This window comes from Macaca fascicularis, chromosome 14, assembly GCF_037993035.2.
Source record: "Macaca fascicularis isolate 582-1 chromosome 14, T2T-MFA8v1.1".
Classification (NCBI taxonomy): domain Eukaryota; kingdom Metazoa; phylum Chordata; class Mammalia; order Primates; family Cercopithecidae; genus Macaca; species Macaca fascicularis.
Genome location: NC_088388.1, coordinates 14,217,008 through 14,237,554, shown reverse-complemented (window position 1 = coordinate 14,237,554; position 20,547 = coordinate 14,217,008). Strand labels below are relative to the sequence as shown.

The following is a 20,547-nucleotide window of genomic DNA, read 5'->3' as shown; positions in this document are numbered from 1 at the left end:
TCCTTGTTTCTCCTGTGCCTAATATTTTGGTATCAAAGCACCTAGACTCTCCTTGGACATGAGTAAGGTTTATATGTGGTGATTGTTCTTTGCTGTGGCAGCAAAAGGAAGCTTCTCTCTTCAGACTCAATTCAGGTTTTGTAATACTCTCAAGCTGTAGGAGCTTCTTGTAAGGCAAATGTGGCCAGTTAGATTTCTTACTTTTATTTTTATTTTTTTCTGAGATGGAGTCTGGCTCTCTTGCCCAGGCTGGGGTACAATGGTGTGATCTCAGCTCACTGCAACCTCCGCCTCCCGGGTTCAAGTGATTCTTCTGCCTCAGCCTCCTGAGTAGCTGGGATTACAATTGCCTGCCACCATGGCCGGCTAATTTTTGTATTTTTAGTAGAGATGGGGTTTCACCATATTAGCCAGGCTGGTCTCAAACTCTTAACCTCAGGTGATCCGCTCGCTTTGGCCTCCCAAAGTGCTGGGATTACAGGCATGAGCCACCGTGCCTGTCCTCAGAACTAGGTTTCACGGGCCAATGTTAGTGGAAACCTAAGGGAGTGTTATTTCATGTCTGCTTCTGAGATTAAAGGCATTTATATCAGACAGCAATATTACTACATTACACTTTAAGACCTCTGGCTGAGAGAAACTCAGCAGTCTCTGTTAGAAATAAAGGCTAGTCGTGCTATTTATGGACAGTAATACCAATTCTGACATTTTGCATGTTTCTCACCTTAAGCCAGTATCCTTCAATTTCACATAGCTTGTATAGGCTACAAACAGATCTGACCACTAACAGCACCAGGGATCCTGGAAGGGTAACATGCATCCCAGCTTCTTTAACTTAGCTTTTTTATTATTATTATTATTATTATTATTATTATGTTTTTAATTTTTGTGGGTACACAGTAAGTGTATATATTTTCCAACTTAGCTTTAAAGATGAGACACAGACCCAAGGAATAGAATCCATTTCTGTTCATTCATGAGGGTCATGTGTTACACCCAGGTAATGAAGACCAGGGCAGAGTTGAACCTGAGCACTGAGTATCAATAGCAGAAAGCAGTTTGTTGGAAGAGGGTTCAATCTGACTGTGAAGCAGTGTCAGTGATGGAGGAGAGGAAGCTAGGATAATCATGAAGAAAACACAGGAGTAATAAGGAAGACATTGTTAAAGTAATTCAACTGGCCGGGTGTGGTGGCTCACGCCTGTAATCCCAGCACTTTGGGAGGCCAAGGCGGGTGGATCACCTGAGGTTAAGAGTTCGAGACCAGCCTGGCCAACATGGAGAAACCTGTCTCTTCTAAAAATACAAAATTAGCTGGGCATGGTGGTGCATGTAATCCCAGCTACTCAGGAGGCTGAGGCAGGAGAATCACTTGAACCCGGGAGGTGGAGGTTGTGGTGAGCCGAGATTACACTATTGCACTCCAGCCTGGGCAACAAGAGCGAAACTCCATCTCAAAAAAAAAATAGTAATAATTCAACTAATTCTACCTGAAGGCATTTTTCTTTTAAAAAGTACTTTATTTTAAACTTTTACTTTAAGTTCAGGTATACACGTTCAGGTTTGTTATATAGATAAGCCCATGACATGGGGGTTTGTTTTACAGATTATTTCATCACCCAGGCATTAAGCCTAGTACCCATTAGTTATTTTTCCTGATCCTCTCACTCTCCCCACCCTCCACCCTCTCATAGACCCCAGTGTGTGTTGTTCCCCTCTATGTATCCATGTGTTCTCATCATTTATTTCCCACTTATAAGAGAGAATATGCAGTATTTGATTTTCTGTTCCTGTGTTAGTTTGCTAAGGATAATGTCCTCTGGCTCCATCCATGTTCCTGCAAAGGATATGATCTCATTTTTTATGACTGCATAGTATTCCATAGTGTATATGTACTGTATTTTCTTTAAAAGTCAATCATTGATGGACATTTAGGTTGATTCCATATTTTTGCTATTGTGAATAGTGCTGCAATGCACACACACACGGTTTATATTAGATTTAGATGTAGAATGATTTCTATTCCTTTGGGTATATACCCAGTAATGAGATTGCTGGGTTGAATGGTAGTTCTGTTTTTAGCTCTTTGAGCAATCTCCACACTGCTTTCCCCAGTGGTTGAACTAATTTACACTCCTACCAACAGCGTATGTGTTTCTTTTTCTCCGTAACCTCGCCAGCATTTTCTGACTTTTTTTTTCTTCTAATTTCTTTTTTTAAAATTTTTAAAAAATTTTTATTTTTTATTATATTTTAAGTTCTAGGGTACATGAGCACAACATGCAGGTTTGTTACATATATATACATGAGCCATGTTGGTGTGCTGCACCCATTAACTCGTCATTTACATTAGGTATGTCTCCTAATGCTATCCCTCCCCCCTCCCCCCTCCCCACAATAGGACCCGGTGTGTGATGCTCCCCTTCCTGTGTCCAAGTGTTCTCATTGTTCAATTCCCACCTATGAGTGAGAACATGCGGTATTTGGTTTTCTGTTCTTGCGATAGTTTGCTGAGAATGATGGTTTCCAGCTGCATCCATGTCCCTGCAAAGGACACAAACTCATCCTTTTTTATGGCTGCATAGTATTCCATGGTGTATATGTGCCACGTTTTCTTAATCCAGTCTGCATTTTCTGACTTTTTAATAGTAACCATTGTGACTGGTGTGGCATGGTGTCTCATTGTGGTTTTTATTTGCAGGAAATTACTTTAAATGGGTTACTTTACACTTTACATAAAGTACCTTTTGCCCTTTGGTATCTGAAATGTCCTTCTGGTTTCTGACTGTACTGCATGTAGCCCCAGTACTCAGTATAAGTACAAGCTCGTGCTGCCTTGATACGATTCAGCTTTTTTCCTTTAAGATGTGACTTCTTAGCATGACAAAAATTGATTAGAAAAATAAAAAAAGGAAAAAAGTGAATTCTGTGGAAATGAACATTGGAAGTGACTTTTTTGCATGTGTATTTTGATGATATGAATATTGGGGTGATTTTATGGGGAAATAAAGGGAAAACAAACGTAAAAGAAGAACAAGTGGGATCCAAGGGAGACAGCTGGAGGCAGGGGATGAGACTGTTTCTCAAACTACGAGTGGACATTTTACGTATATGCCTCACTTTTCCCCCTTTCCTCTGAGCAACATGGTTTTTCTACCCACTGCCTGTATGAAGTCAGTGTGACCAATGGGTTCTTCTCTAGCATCTGGGCCTCAAAGAGCTCAGTCTCTCACAGCCTTTATGCTTGATCTCATTGGTTGTGCTGCAACATTAGACCTAGAACCTCATCCCCATTTTACCCAGTTGCCCAATGCCACTTAGATAGTTAGTAGAACCTTGAGTAGAACCCCATTTATTAGACATGTGGTCTCATTTCTTTTCACTTCAGTTCTTCTTTAGGTGGACTTTCCTCTAACAAATTTTAAAATCCTTTCAGAATGAACTAACTAGAACATGCTCTTTTTGTATGGTTGTTAATTTTTAACAATTTTTATTGAACGTGTAGAGAGAGAAGGGGAGGTTAACTCTCCTATTCGTACTGGGATAAATGAAGAAGGCGTAAGGACAATCGGCATGGAACTCCACTGCAAATGGATTTTATGCAGCTGAAGAAAGTTTGGGCTTATTAGTATTTGCTCCAACGAACCTCCAAGTTTTCTCCATCATGGACAACGTAACTACCAACTCCTGAAAAGGAAGAAGGCCGAGAACTGGGTCAAATGATTCGACCACTAAATCACCAAATAATGGATGTCATCTCTACTAAGCCCTTGGCCCAATCCCCACAAAGGCTCACACCCCTCTCCATTTGGGCATTTTGTTTGTTTGTTTGTTTTTGAGACGGAGTCTGGCTCTGTCGCCCAGGCTGGAGTGTAGTGGCTGGATCTCAGCTCACTGCAAGCTCCGCCTCCCGGGTTTACGCCATTCTCCTGCCTCAGCCTCCCGAGTAGCTGGGACTACAGGCGCCCACCACCTCGCCCGGCTAAGTTTTTTTTTTTTTGTATTTTTTAGTAGAGACGGGGTTTCACCGTGTTAGCCAGGATGGTCTCGATCTCCTGACCTCGTGATCCGCTCGTCTCGGCCTCCCAAAGTGCTGGGATTACAGGCTTGAGCCACCGCGCCCGGCCTCATTTGGGCATTTTTAGCATGGGTCTGTTTGGCATGTCTCTCCCTTACCTTGGCTCAGTGGTTTGCCTCCACTCAGAAGTTCCCAGTAGGTTCTGTCATTATTACTGGCCCATAGGCCCTGAACAGAGGTGATGTAGGGCCCCCATGAGCGCTCCTCCATTGTGAAACTGTGGGTGACATCCAATAGGTTACTGGAACTTAGAATTGTCAAAGGAAACCCACAATAGGCATTTCTCAAACTTTAATGTACTTGAGAATCACTTGATGACATTACAAAAAATGCAGATTTCCTGGCCCTATCCATAGATACTTTTATTTTTAGATATGAGCTGGGGGTCAGGAATCTGCATGCTTTATAAACACTCCAGCTGATTCTAATGCAGACACTCCATGCTAAATGAGAGAAATGATGCTCTTGGTTTCTGCTCCCCCCAACCTGCCATGGTAGATACTTTTCAGATAACAGCTTCAACCTTCCACCCCAAGATAGTAACTGCTGAAGATACTGATTCAGTAGAAGAACATGTTATCCTCATGTGCTAGAGGCACCATAAGTTAGTGGGTTTTCCCTTAGAAAAGAGGAACAGGAAAGGATAATTTGATATTTCATGTTGTGTTTATTAAAAAGTGACATGGTCAATATCTGTTTTATATTCCGTAGTCATTTTTCTACCTCCCTTAAAGCCCATGAGGGTAGCTTTTATAATATATATTATATTATTATCTGATTTTCTTTATAGCATCCTACGCTATGTTGTTAAATATGATAAATAACTGTCAACTAGAGTTAAGGAGCCAAATAAATCATACTTTTCAGAGGCAGAGCCATTACTTGACCTCCTTGACCAGTAACTTTAGTTTAGGGATCTATGAATTTTCTGAAAGCGAGGGCAGGGGGAAGCTTCAGGGCATCTGTGAAACTCCCAGTTTAAATGCTAAGTTTGGCAGTGGCTCATGCCCGTAACCCCAGCACTTTGGGAGGCTGAGGTGGGCAGATCTCTTGAGCCCAGGAATTCAAGACCAGCCTGGGCAACGTAGTAAAATGCCGTCTGTAAAATAAATAAGTAAACAAATGCCAATTTTTGTGTGTACGTTCATTTTTTTCTGGGATGAACATTCATTACTTTCACCTGATTTTCAAAGGGGTCAGTGATTCAAAAAGAGTAAGAACCACGGTTCTAGATCTCAGATGTTTGACTTTAGAAGTTGCATTTACTGAAAGAATTTTATTGAAATAAGAGAGAGCTGTAAGATTCATTAATCTATTAAGTAAACATTAATTTACTACCTATTATGTGAAAGAAGATGAAATATCTCTCCTCCTATTTTAAAATCCTGCTGTGGGATGCAGATGGACAGCAAAGCTACTGACCCAGAAGCATCTTAAATATACTTTGTATTTAGGTGCAAATGTATTCTTACTGCATCTTTAGAAATGACAGCAAACACCTTAACCTTAGGTTAGGTACAGACCTACCCAAATATAGTATCATTCATTTTCTGAGCTTTCTCCATCACATCGAGGAAGACAGAACCGTTTGGCACAGTGACATTGGCGGAATATGTTTCATTGATTGTCACAGAGTAATTGACAGAGATAGATGATTGTGAGCCAGGAGTTGTCACAGTTACAGGCTCGTGAGTGGAGTTGCTGAAGTTACCTGGCAGAGACAGAAAAGCCCAGAGCAATATTCGGAAAACTAAAAATGATATTAGAGTTTGCAGACCTCCTCAACCCCTATCCAAGGACTCCTTGCCTTTATGCAGACATGGATTTACTATAAGGAGCAATTATCATCAGTCAAGGGGCAAATTTCTTGTATAACTAAAGCAGAAACTAAGACCAAAACTCACCAGCTTGTGAATGTTGGCACTTGGCTCAACTCCCAGCTGTTTAAGCAATTCAGTTGTTCTAACTTCTATTTCTCACAGAGGAACCTGATTTTTTTCTTTTTTTGCCTTGGTACAGCATACAATCATGCTTGTCTTTTCTCCTTTTTATTGCTTAACATTTATTGAAAACACATGAAGTGCCAGGCACTGCACTAATCATTTTATATGGATTGTCTCATTCAATCTTTACAAAAACCTATGTTAGATACTGTCCTAGTTGCCAACTTTTACATTAGAAAACTGAAGCTTAGAGGTTAAACATTTTGTCCAAGTTTCCTAAACCTGTAAGTGGCTGAACCAGGAACAGACAGAGATGTAAGGAAATGTCTCCTTTCTTTCTACCTGGTTGCAAAGTCATTTGAATAAGTAACGTATGCTATAATTTTCAAATACGGGCATATCCCTTCCACACAGATGTCTCATCTCCCTGAGGCATCACTCACTGCGCAAAGTCAGAGCACGGTACCAATCCTCTGTACTTTATTTAGGATGAGAATGGTGCTTAGATCCTTCTATATCCAACAGTCAGAAAATATGCCTTTGAAGATAGACATTATTGAATCAGGTCTGCCTTGTTATGTTTGAACTAAGAAGGACATCTAGCACTCAGTTAAGAACAGATCCTCAGGTGGCTGTAATCCCTGATAACGTGATGAAAACTGAATTCTCTCTGGCAACTGTTTTGTTTTAGAGGTTTATCTGGTCATTTTTGGTTTCAAAGGACACCTGAATCTCACATGCTTTGGGTGCTATGGTGAAAAGCAGAACAGTCTGCTCTTTAATGCTTTTACCTGCAGCAGAGAGGCAAGAAGAGTTTTTGTTAACATCCAAGAAGGTCTTTCCCATCAGGGCAGGTAAGACCTGGGCTGCAGCAGTTGGAGTACTGAATGCTCCTTGAGAAATTTCTGTGAGCACTGTATTCAGAGTTTGTTGGCAATTCCAGTCATTTTCATGATAATAGTCTGATGATACAAAGAGGGCCTAATGAGGCAGGGGGGCGGGGGGGGGGGAACGAGAGATAAAGAGAGACAGAGAATATGAGAATATGAGACACTTTAAGTAAGGGGAAGCCTCTTGATAACTAACTCAGTATTAATTGAACATTGACTACCTAGGAAGCACCTCAGATAACTCAGATACCTTTCTTGTTATCCAGAAGCTTACAAACCTGTTTGGGCAGGGAGGTTGGAACTGCTTAATAACCCAAGCTATAATAGTTCCAATGAAAGCAGACTTTGCCACATTCATTTCTATATCCCAATGCTGGGAAATACCTGTCACATAGGAGACACTCAATAAATATTAACAAACTATTGTAAAAGGAGATGCCAGAGGAATGCCCTAAGGGATGCCTCTAGTGGGATGCGTCTTTCTAAAGAGGAGAGGAGCTCACAAACATTTAATGAAGCTAAAAAAAAGCTTCCTGGAGAAGGTGGTATTTGAGTTAGGCCTTGGAGAGTAGGATAGAAGTTTGGCTTCTGAGATGAGGTGAGGAGCTCTGCACTCAAACATGAACAAAGGTGTTAGGTAGGAATGGCCAGGACATGACGGGGCAGTGATGAGAGTATCTGCATTTTAGCAAAGTTCCTCAGGGGATTCCTCCTGGTTTAGGAGAACTGGTGTATGAGGAACATTGGAGGCAACTGTGGAAGAATAGGCTGGAGAAGGAAGTTGGACTAGACTAGTAGACGCTTGAATTTTATGGTGAGATGTCTGACCTCATTTGATTGACAACAATGAGGAGGTGTCTGACATTATTTGATTGACAATGGGGAGTCTAATAGTTCATTAAACAGAAACTCTCCTGGCAGCAGAATGTAAGCTCGATTGAAGGGGCAGAATTGTGAGGTAGTAAAAGTTAGGAGGACATTGGGGTGAGCAAGACAGGAATTAAAGTGGGTCGGACTTGAACATGCTGCTCTGTAGTTCCCAGGGATGGACTGTTCCTGTTTTCATCGTTTCTTGGAGGTTCTTAAGCTCACCAAGTGGTCCACAAGAATTTGTGGGATATTAAGAAAAAAGAAAAACCGGTCATAGCACATTTCCTCTTAAGACACATCAATAAATGTTATTAACATACATAACAACAAATTAAATGTTATTAATATTTAAAAATACCCAGCAATATCTTGTAGGCAAGTAGCTCTTGATCCTACTGTGAATTTGTATCACCTGTAGGGCTTTTAAGCCAGAACAAGGCGCAGGCTCCACCTCTAAATTTCTGTGTCAGTAACTGTGTCTGGTGTGGGCCTGGGTATTAGTGTTGCCTAAGAGCTCCTTCAGGTGATTCGAATGTGCAGCCAAAATGGGAAAGCAGTTTATATTCAGTTCAAACTTAGCAAGGCAATCAACAACTTAAATAGTAACAACAATACAGATAACCTTATGATTGGACCCGTGCTTACACCTCCAGCCTCCTGTTATGTTTCTCACAGACTCTGTGCTGGTCATGCTGAACACCTTGACCTTAAAATGTCTAATATTCTTTTGTGCTTTTGGGTCTTTCTCCTCACTGTCTTTGTCTCTCCCTTGAAAGTCCTCTAGCCCTGAGTCAGCCTGGAAAATATCTATTCATACTGATGATGCAGTAAAGTGTTTTTTTTTTTCTGTAAACCTTCCTTGATCACTTCTTATATCTTCCCCTTAGAGTTTGTAAATCAATGGCTCAATGAATGCAGGAATAAAGTCTCAGATCTCAAGGACCGTATGCATGACAGTGTAGGTGCTGAGTGTGAGTTTTGAGAACAATGGCCCAGGTCCCATCCCAATCTGTACCACTTTCTGGTTTTGTGAGATTAGGTAGTTTACTGACACAGTTACTGTGACTCATGCTCCTAGTTTAGGAAATGAAGGTAATGAAGTAATTCCCTCTTATCAGCGGGGTTACTTTCCAAGACCTACAGTGGATTCCTGAAACCATGGATAGCACTGAGCCTTAAATATACTACGTTTTTTTCTTATACATCCACACTTCTAATAAATTTCAATTTATAAATTAGGCACAGTAAGAGATTTACAACAACAATAATCACATAGAACAATTATGATAATACACTACAGCACCATTGCTGTAGTATATTAATAAGTACATAAGGGTTACTTGAACGCACGCACTTCAGTGTTGGGACAGTTGACTGATAACCAGCTACTAAGTGATTAACGTGCATAGACAAAGGGATAAGTCACTTCCTGGGTGGAACAGAGCGGGAAGGTGCAAGATTTTATCACACTACTCAGAATTATGCACCATTTAAAACTTGTGCATTGTTTATTCCTGAAATTTTCCATTTAATATTTTCAGGCCTCGGTTGACCTTGGGTAACTGAAGCTGTGGAAAGTGAAACTGTGGGTAAGGGGGGACTACTGTGTGTGTGAAAGTGTACAACCATGTGTGATAGAACAACAAAGTAGATTGTAGTAGATTCTAGAGTTTCTTAGAGAAATTGTAGTTAGGAAAAGCTTCCTGGAAGCATTGGTTATGGGGAAGGAAAGCTGAAGATGAGAAGAGTACGTCAGGCAGGGGAAGGGAATCATATGAGCAAAATCAAAGTTAGTATAGGAACCGCGGAATAGATAGTAAGGTCTTAGGAGGCCAATAAGAAAGGAAAAATATACTGGCCAGGTGCGGTGGCTCACACCTGTAATCCCAGCACTTTGGGAGGCCAAGACGGGTGGATCACCTGAGGTCAGGAGTTCGAGACCAGCTCGGCCAGCATGATGAAACCCATGCCTCTTTTCTATTTTTCTAAAAATAGAAAAAAATTAGCTGGGTGTAGTGGAGGGTGCCTGTAATCCCAGCTACTCAGAAGGCTGAGACAGGAGAATCGCTTGAATTTGGGAGGCAGAGGTTGCAGTGAGCCGAGATTGCACCATTGCACTCCAGCTTGGGCAACAAAGGCAAAACTCCATCTCAAAAAAATAAAAAATAAAAAATAAGATACTGCTTTCTTCCAGAGAAGACTCCCTTCTCTGCCTCCTGTTTTACCCTCTGACTTACCTGCATGGCTTCTCCTGTGCTAAATGTGTTTCCAATTAGACCATTTTCTTTTTTCTCAGACAGAATCTTTTCTACCAGTGACTTTATATAAATACTGATGTTCTTTAAATTGCTTTCATCTGTTTTGACCTGCCCATTTATTAGACTCCTCTTCACACAGGTCAGAGCCAGGACAGCCATTGCACCAGTATCTGTCAGGAAACAAAACATTGTCGATAGGGGACCAGCCATCTCAGTTTGTCATTTGTCCTGGACTAAGAGGTTTCCTGGGATGTGAGAGTTTCAGTGCTGAAAGAAAAACAGATCTAGAAAAACTGGTGTGGTTGGTCATGCTAATTGGTGAAGAAAGATTTCAAGATGCAGCAATCATCTCTCCAGCACTAACCAGTCAAATTATTTAAAGGTTTCTTCCCAATGTTCAGTTGCCATTTACTCCATAGTTCATGCCTCATACTGTAGTGCGATGGGCCTCCCACCAGGTTACTTAAGGGAGATGCACCTCACTAGTGGCCACGATGGCCAGTTTATTTTTCCCAGTGATAATGTACTCTGCCACCTTTAGCTCATATACGAGCATTGTATATTTTGGTACTTATGATACTGTGTCCTGTGTTGTTCAGCTATTTCTGGTGTAATTCATCATTTGACTTCATCATTTGTCAAGCTCCTGGAGGATTAGAGAACGGTGTCTTGTGTGTGTGTATGTGTGTGTGTGTGTGTGTGTGTGTCTGCCATCATATGTAAAGTAGTACTTGACATAGGGTCAATGCTCAGCTGAACACATTTAAAAAGAAAATTCAAGATGCATACTGAAAGAGAAACAGGGAAGGGCCCAGAAAAGATATGTCTGCTGCCTGAACTTTGAAGTCCAGGTCGTGGAGCCCAACTGAGGAACAGGCATGTCTAAGAATCCAAACATCCTAGAAAGTATCTAAGAACTTGCCAAGGAAAAGAGACCCATCACACACACATAGCAGGTAAACAGCCAGGAAATTAGCTTAAAAACAGTTTAGGGGTGGGATGTAGCACAGATCTCTAAAGCTCTCTTGCTGCTGTCTAGAGTGTTTTTTATTTTTATTTTTTGGGGTGGAGTCTCGTTTTTGCCACCCAGGCTGGAGTGCGGTGCTCCAATCTCACTGTAAACTCTGCCTCCTGGGCTCAAGTGATTCTCCTGCTTCAGCCTCCTGAGTAGCTGGGATTACAGGAGTGAGCCACCACACTCAGCTAATTTTGTATTTTTAGTAGAGACGGTGTTTCGCCATGTTGGTGAGGCTGGTCTTGAACTCCTGACCTCAGATGATCTGCCCGCCTCGGCCTCCCAAAGTGCTGGGATAAAAGGCGTGAGCCACCATGCCCTGCCCTTTTTTTTTTTTTTTTCAATACACATTTTTCTCATTACACATACCTTGGTCATAAAACACCTATGGATTTGTAGGTGCATACACATGGACAGTATTTCACTTTTATATCTTGGTTGCTCCCATCTTTTCTATCTTTCTCTAATCTTTTAGCCATGTTGGCTGAGGGATTGAGAAAACCTAGGACAATGCATCAAATAAACTACATCTTTGTAAGCCTCTCAAGGGTTTCATTAGACTGATTAGAAAATAGTACTTAACAGAGTTGTTGCCCAGCAAACCTCTTTACAAAAGAGGATGAGGCCAGAGATTGGAAGAAGGAAAGATAAGGACTCGTTTTCTGGCTTGATACTTGGTCTCTCCTGTGTTCTTTAGCATGGGATCTTTCCTCTCTCATGGGAAAAGAAGTCTGAGAAATCTCACATTCTCCTTACTATCCAGAAATACTAAAATGGTGATTTGCTTTGAACTTAAATTTGAACTTTGAATTTGGAGAAAGATGAACTTGTATATCTGGATCCATAGAGGCTAAGCACCTATACTAACTGTCTAAAGACTTCTTTTTGGATGTTAAGGCTGACACAGTGGGAAATTTCTGGTTCATTTCCCAAGGTGAATATATAACCTATTGATTATAATATTGGACTTTGTCACTGGAGAGGTAGTATTGTTCAAGACTATCGAGGTATCCAAATTGTCCCAATAAACTAGAGAAAGAGACGGTGTTAAGTTAAACGAATTCCATTGCATTTCCCTTTTCTAAAACTTACCCTTTCTAAAATATTTCTTGTGAATATACTCATGCTTTATCCTCATTTTCCAGATGGAAAAATTAAGATCAAGAGTTAACATTCGTTGTTTATATAACTCAAAGAAGAGCTGGAGCAGGAACCGGGTATTTCTAGTATACCACAAATCTAGAAAGAGGCTTAAATGCCATCCATCATCCATTCTTCTCAAAAAGAAAATTCCCTTTTGAGAGGACTGGAGCAAAGAGGGTAGAAAATAAAATTCAAGTACTTACTGGTAGAAGAACTCAAAGGGCAAGACCTACTGGTGACCATGTCCTCTGTACCAAGGGAATTGGGCTTAGTAAACTCACCTACTGAGAACTGGCTACCAAAATAATAGTTTTTATTTTCAGGAGTGAAGTAGTTGACAACTTTGGTGGTTGAGTAGGTCCCATTGAACAGACACAAGGCCAAAACGTCCAGGCTAAGCTGGTAGTAGTTAGTCAGGGGATTGCCATTGTGTGCTTCTAGAAAAGAGAAGAAATACCTCCCTTAATCATGGAAGTGGTAATGGAGTATGCATTTTCCATCTATTCCTACTTACTCTATTTCAATTTCTTTACATTTAAGGAAAGGTGGGTAATAGAAGGGGAGGTCACTCATAGAATCAGAAAACCTGAGAAATGTAAAGGCTTTTAAGGGCCACTAAATGCCACTCAATTTCTTTCATTTTATTACTGAGGGGACATAGCCTTAAAGAGATTAAGATGCTATCTAAATATTCAGGTGGTTACAGAGCTAGGGCCAGAATACAGGTTTTCTACCTCCAAGCCTCTTGCGTTTTCCATAGTAAGGTGTTGAAACTGTAAGTAGAAACCTAGGTTGGAGGCCATCTCAAAGGAAGATGGACTTAATGAAAACTAGAATAAATGTTGGGTAGGAATTGAAATAAAACAGTGCACCTCACTAGTGGCCACCATGAGCGGTTGATTTTTCCCAGTAATAATGTACTCTGGCCGCCTTTAGCTCATACACTAGCATTCTGTATTTTGGTACTTATGACACTTTGTCCTGTGTTGTTCAGTTATTTCTGGTGTATTTCATCATTTGACTTAAAGCCAAGCTCCTGGAAGATTAGCGAATGGTGTCGTGTGTGTGTGTGTGTGTGTGTGTGTGTGTGTGTGTGTGTGTGTCTGCCATCATATGTAAAGTAGTACTTGACATAGGGTCAATGCTCAGCTGAACATATTTAAAAAGAAAATTCAAGATGCATACTGAAAGGGAAAAAGGGAAGTGCCCTGCAAAGACATCGTGAGATGAACAGGATGAAGAGGAGAAGGAAAGAGTGGAGGTAAACTTCATATAGTTCTGAATCAGCAGAGGAGAAGACAATGTTGTCTAGGGTCTCTAAATATTTGATTCTTACCCATATTTTCAATTTCTGCTTGGAATTTATTTTCTAGCTTGTCAATCAGGTGGTAATCATATATTAAGTTTTCGTCAGGGTTACGACATGCTCCCAAAGCCAGTATAATCAAGGCAAGCTCTCCTGAGCTTACCTGTGACACTGAAAAGAAAAGTATTCAAGCTTAACAAGGTACATGCTTGTGATTTTTTGGGCCTCCTGATTTCCTTGAGACTTATATTGCCTATCACTTCTTTCTTCTGTTGCGCTCTATACAGTCTTGTGTCACTTAATGATAGGGATAAATTCTGAGAAACTGGTTGTTAAGTGATTTTATTACTGTGCAAACATCATAGGGTGTACTTACACAAACCTTGATGGTATAGTGGACTACACACCTAGGCTATAGGGTACAGCTTGTTGCTCTCAGGCTAAAAACCAGTACAGCATGTTACTGTCCTGAATACTATAGGCAACTGTAGCCCAATAGTATTTGTGTATCTAAACATATCTGAGCACAGAAAAGGTACAATAAAAATAGAGTATTAAAATCTTGTGGGACCACCATCATATATGTTCACCATTATGTGATACATTCCTGTACGAATATTTGATTCCTCTGTTCTTTATCCTCAAAGCAGAGCCTTTTAGAGCAGTATTATATAAATACAAACTAAATCTTGGTCTTTTCCATAAAATCACAGAATTGTTTTGGAATTATGCAATCCTTATGAAAGTGAAAAAAGAGGAAAAATAGATAAACAACAAGATCTTGGGTTTTTTTTTTTTCTTTCTCTTTGTGGTACCAGCTTGCTAGGATAGTAATACTTGACTTTTTATGTTCTGTCTTACAGAGTATCAAAACTCTCAGGCTTCTCATAATTCTTATAATAATATTATGAGGTAGGTAAGAGTGGCTTCATTTCCCCTTATACTAATTGGAAAACTGAGGCTCAGTATTAACATGACGGGTTCAAGCCCAACCCACACCTAGTCCAAATCTGGATTGTTCCATGGTTGCCTCTCCATCACCAGCTTTCTTAGTTATGATCTGTATTCTCATGTGGTTGTGAACTAAGCTAACTTATATAACAGCATTAATGGGTAAGAATCCATAGCTTTTGTTTGTGGCTTCTTGAAGAAAAATGATTTTTAAGACCAAAAGAAGCAAGACCTAGCTCTAGGGTGAGTGGTGTGGGATTGTATTTTGGGCATGTTTCTGTTACCTCAAGTTTGGTACCATTAGAATGGATATAGCAGGGATATTTTGGATGCATGATTTTTAGGATTAGTAGCAGATAATCTTTAAATAGGTAAAGTTTTTCTAAATCTTCCAGAGAATACAGCAACTTACGTCTCCTTTTCACAGTGTATTCGATTTGTTGGATCAGCTTTTGCTTCAGGTTTTGGTTCTGTATTCCAACAAGTTGGAGGGACAACAGAACATTGACAGAGGAGCTGGTTCCCCTGGTATACTCTGACTGGTTCATTGTATTCAACAAAGGTTTTAGGCGGATGTAGTTTTCTTCACTTACCTCTGTGGTACAGAAGGAAGGAAATAAGAAACACACAGTCAGAATATAGTAAGACTTGGAGCAGGGGTTATATAAAAATATTTAGTAACAGGTATGGCACAGACCTAGACCAATCCAGTGGCTGCTGACTGTGTTGGTGGAATAATACAAAGGTGGGTCTTGAACCTACCCCCATGCCAGACATTACTCCTTTAACAACCAGCATGAAAATGTTTTCATATTTTAACAACTGGTGCAGAGTTATCATTGTGTACTCGCAGACTCCTGCCTGGGAAATTTAGCATCATTCCCTAATTTTGTATATGAAACTTAGAGAGAGTCTCCTTAAAGAAACTTCCATAACTGGAGGCTGAGCTGAAACTAGACTACATGTCTTCTGACTCCCAGTAAGCAGGACTTTCTACTTCCTGGATTCAGTTCTTTCCTTCTCCATCTTCTAAATCAATTGGGTTAATGCTGAGAAAATGCAGGTAAAAATTCTATGTTATACTGATGATTGACCCCAAAACTTTATTGTCTGATTGCCCAGCTGGCTGGGCATCGAGGTCATTATTCAACATTATACAGGTTGTGAAAAACTCTCCAGTTTTAGCCTACAACATGCCTCAATTCCAGAGATGGAGGGAAGTCACATTATACTGTGGAAGTGGGAGAATCCAGAGCTCCCAAGGAAATAGAGGAGAATAAAAAGAGTTACTATTTAAAACACAGGACACTTTCTCAATATATTTTTCCATAATCTTGAGGAGTAGCCCCAAATCCTACACACCTCCGGATTACCTAATAGATTAGTGGGAGAGTGAAAAGAACATGAGCTTTAGATTCAGATTTTGGCCACATTCTGTGCTCCTTAACTTATGACTGTGGATAATAAGTTATGGAATTCGTGTTACCCTTAGTTTTCTCATTTAAACATTGTGGCTATTAACACTTACCTTATAGATATTGGACAAGAAACCGCCGAATAAACTGTAAAATGCTGCACATACTATTTTTTCCAGCATAACTGGAGTTTTTATCACTATACTTGAGAATCAAGGAAATGTAATTTCCCTTGCCCAGTTTTCTTTGCTTTAAAAGAAAGAGTCAAGAAGATCTGAATAGAGTGATTGTAGAAAGGCCATGGTTTGTTGCAGACGCAATGGAACAATTGTGAATCAATTCTCTGAGATTTTGTGGAAGCATCCAGCTCAGCAGATTTTCTGGCCCTGAAACAGACTTTTCAGTTCCTGGTCAACAACTCAAATCAGCTTCCTTGACTCTCAAAGATCAATTTAATTATTATTATTATTTAAAATGAATAGAAAGCCAAAACCTACATAGCCATCCCCTATTCTTAGGATCCAACAAGGGAAATGTCAGGTCAAGAAGAAAAATTAAAGTCAGAAGAGTCTATGCTTTAGCCTGTATGTATACAAACCTGTCTTCTGTGGTATTTTCTTACTGGTTAGAGAGCACAGATAGTACTACCTAGTCATCTTTGGACTGGTTTGAAGCTTAATTTCAGAGTAAAGTCTCAGAAAAGAGAAGTCATGCACCTGAGAACTGCACCAGACTTCAGGAGATAATTTGCTTCAAGCGTCTCCCCTCATTATCTTTTTTTTATGAATGAAGCTAAAGAAATTCAGAAACGTTGGGTCATTCAATGACTAAGGGATCAAACTGAGCTTGAATTTAGTTTTCCTTTCTCTTACTTTAATGTTCTTTTACAGAACCACACAATCTCTGGGGCTAACACCCATGCAAGAGATGATGGAACTTTATCCCATGTGTCCTCGGAAAGAGTTGAAGGGAGGTGGACATGCAACTTGGAACATCTAAATTAACTCATGACAAGATAGCAGTCATCACTATTTGAAAGAGATTTTTTTTTTTTCTGTGTAGTTACAAGGGGGCTAACCCAAAAATCTTGTGTCAAATTTCAGGAAAAAAAAATTGCATATCAAAACCAAAAGATAACTTTCCATGATCTAGAAAAGTTTCTGGGAGCATAAATTTTTTGTCATTGGAAATTCACATGAATAGAGAGTTGGTTGGTAGGGATGCTGTGCTACAGAGGATCTGAGCATAGAAAGAGCAGTTAGGCAAATGAACACACAATCTATAATTCCTCTTACAACAAAATGCATTGTGAGACTTTCCTCACCATCTCCTGCCACCCTTTTCATCATTCATGGAGTCCAACCACATATGAAACTGGAACGGGATCTTTTCTCAGGTAACTCTACATAGAGTCTCTTGTCAAGAGTATTCAGTAGACTATCACTCCGGAGTAATTTTAGCTCAAAGTGTACTCACCACAGATCTCACATAGTTGACTTGGAATAAGAGAAAACAATAAGAGCCCCACTAGGGGCAGCTGGTGTGACTGTCTCATCTCTCCAACAGTGTAACAGAATGTTGAGGAATTGACTGGCTATTTATTAAGTGATGGGCAGAAGGTAATGAGAGCTCCTCCTTCAGGTTGCCTTAGCCTCTTTTCACTCAAGCAAATATTAAGCAATGTCAGGAGGTGTGGTCAAGAGTATTTGTCCATGTGATGTAATAAATAAGGAAGAAGACTTGAAGGATATGGTTAGGGAGAATGAGGAAATAACTTTCCTTTGTTTCCTGTCCTAAACCTTCAGGGTTCACATCTATTATTTGCCTTCTGCCCAGTGAACATATATTAGGTGAATGACTGTTTCCTGTAATGTTTCCTTTTTTTTTTTTTCCATTTCACTTTATGTTTTATGTTTCCTGATAAAGTAGATTTTATCATGCAAACACATACAATATATAAAAATGGAAGGAAAAGAAGACATCTAAATGGGAAGCAGGCATATGAAAAGGTGCTTGAAAAGGTGCTTAACATCACTGGTCATCAGAGAAATGGAAATCAAAGCTACAATGAGATATCCTCTCATCTCAGTTAAAAATGGCTTTATTCAAAAGACAGGCAATAACAAATGCTGACAAGGATGTAGAGAAAAGCAAAGCCTTGTACACTGTTGGTGGGAATGTCAATTAGTACAATCACTATGGAGAACAGTTTGGAGATTCCTCAGAAAACGAAACATAGCTACCATATGATCCAGCAATCCCACTGCTGGCTATATACCCAAAAGGAACAAGACCAGTATGTTGAACAGATATCTGCGCTCCCATGTTTATTGCCGCACTGTTCACAATAACTAAGATTTGGAAGCAACCTAAGTGTCCATCAACAGATGAATGAATACAGAAAATGTCCTACATATACACAGTGGAGTAATATTCAGCCATATAAAAGAATGAGATCCTGTCAGTTGTGACAAAATGGATGGAACTGGAGATCATTATGTTAAGTGAAATAAGCCAGGCACAGAAAGACAAAGATTGCATATTCTTACTTATTTGTGTGATCTAAAAATCAAACCAATTGAACTCATAGAGATAGAGAATAAAAAGATGGTTATGGGGGGCTCGGAAGGGTAGTGGTGGGAAGGAGGTGGGGAGGGTTAATGGGTACAACATATTAGAAAGAATGAATGAGCTCTACTATTGGTAGCATAACAGGGTGACTATAGTCAATAACAATTTAATTGTACATTTTAAATAACTGATAGTATAATTGGATTGTTTGTAACATAAAGGATAAATGCTTGAGAGGATGGATACCCCCTTTTCTATGATGTGATTATTATGCATTGCATGCCTGTATCAAAACATTTCATGTGCCCCAAAAATGTATACACCTACTATATACTCAAAAAAATTGAAATAAAAAAACGGGAGTAAAAGTTGTAAGTCTGAAACTGAAGCGGGCAGTATTGGAGAACCCAGCACATGAGGCGATCTTTGGCATAGTGGTTTCCAAACTATGATTTGTCTCCTAAGATAGATTCCCTGCGAGTTTCCTAACCAAGGAGGAAAACCAGAGAGCTATACATCAAATGTGAATTTCTGCCCTGCCGGGACAGTTGCTACATGTGAGAAGTGTTGCCTGTCACAGTTCTGAGAACTATTAGAGAATACTGTCAGCCTAGCTAAGGACGTCATGACTTAATGAGCCACTATTTGCATTGTACCTCTGTGATGGTTAATTTTCTTTTCTTTTCTTTTTTTTTTTTTTGAGACGGAGTCTCGCTCTGTCGCCCAGGCTGGAGTGCAGTGGCCGGATCTCAGCTCACTGCAAGCTCCGCCTCCCGGGTTTACGCCATTCTCCTGCCTCAGCCTCCTCAGTAGCTGGGACTACAGGCGCCCGCCACCTCGCCCGGCTAGTTTTTTGTATTTTTTAGTAGAGACGGGGTTTCACCGGGTTAGCCAGGATGGTCTCGATCTCCTGACCTTGTGATCCGCCCGTCTCGGCCTCCAAAAGTGCTGGGAGTACAGGCTTGAGCCACCGCGCCCGGCCAATCGTTAATTTTCTGTGTCAGTTTGACTGGCACCTGAGTGCCCAGATTAAACACTATTTCTGGATGTATCTGTGAGGGTGTTTCCGCATGGGATTAGCATTTTAATTGGTGGACTCAGGAAAGTAGAAATGCTGTCTCCAATGTAGGTGGGCATCAATCCATCTATTGAGATCCTGAATAGAAAAAAATGGTGAAGGAAGGCGGAATTCACCCCTTTTTTTGCTTCCTGCCAACCTGTTTGAGCTAGGATATCTTATCTTCCCCAACCCTCAAACTGAGATTTACACCATCGGCTCCCCTGCTTCTCGGGCCTTCAGTTTGGCCTGAATCACCGCACTGACTTTTCTGGATCTCTAGCATGCAGACAGTAGATTGTGGGGTTTCTTAGCCTACATAACTGCATGAATCAACTCCTTGTAATAAATCTCTTTCTCTCTCTCTTATATTTATATAATACATACGTGGAAACCACCATTCTACTCTCTGTTACCATGTATTTGATATTTGATGTTTTTAGAATCTACATATAAATGAGACCATAGTATTTGTCTGTGACTTATTTCATTTAGTATGATATTCTTCAGGTTCATCCATGCTGTCTCAAATGGCACTATTTCCTTCTTTTTTTTATGGCTGAATACTATTCTATTATAGAAATATAAATATATATATGTACGCATACACATATATATATAAATCACAATTTTTATCCCTTCATCCATCAACAGATACGTAGGTTGTTTCTATGTCTTTGCTATTGTGAATAATGCTGCAATGAACATGGGAGTATATATTATATATATATGTATATATTTAAAAAAATTTATTTTTATTTTTATTTTTGAGATGGAGTTTCTCTCTTGTTGCCCAGGCTGGAGTGCAATGGCATAATCTCGGCTCACTGGAAACTCCACCTCCTGGGTCCAAGTGATTCTCCTGCCTCAGCCTCCCGAGTAGCTGGGATTACAGGCGTCAGCTACCACACCTGGCTAATTTTTCTATTTTTTTTTTTTTTTTTAGTAGAGACAGGGTTTCACCATGTTGGTCAGGCTGGTCTCAAATTCCTGACCTCAGGTCATCCACCCGCCTCGGCCTCTCAAAGCCCTGGGATTACAGGCGTGAGC

The 20,547-nt window shown here is 40.2% G+C and overlaps 2 protein-coding genes across 4 annotated transcripts in view; one reads left to right on the top strand and one right to left on the bottom strand.

Moving 5' to 3' along the window:
* Positions 1 to 20,547, top strand: part of LOC102133058 (oocyte-secreted protein 4A) — a 105,013-nt gene that overhangs the window by 31,450 nt on the left and 53,016 nt on the right. The gene's annotated exons all lie outside the window — the stretch shown is intronic.
* Positions 3,474 to 17,435, bottom strand: TCN1 (transcobalamin 1). The gene is made up of 9 exons (XM_005577747.5): positions 17,346 to 17,435; positions 14,867 to 15,049; positions 13,534 to 13,674; positions 12,479 to 12,634; positions 10,019 to 10,209; positions 6,813 to 7,002; positions 5,606 to 5,789; positions 4,177 to 4,295; positions 3,474 to 3,687 (listed from the first exon to the last, which is right to left on the bottom strand). The coding sequence occupies exons 1-9, from the start codon at positions 17,422 to 17,424 to the stop codon at positions 3,626 to 3,628; spliced, it is 1,305 nt and encodes a 434-aa protein (XP_005577804.3). The 5' UTR covers positions 17,425 to 17,435; the 3' UTR covers positions 3,474 to 3,625.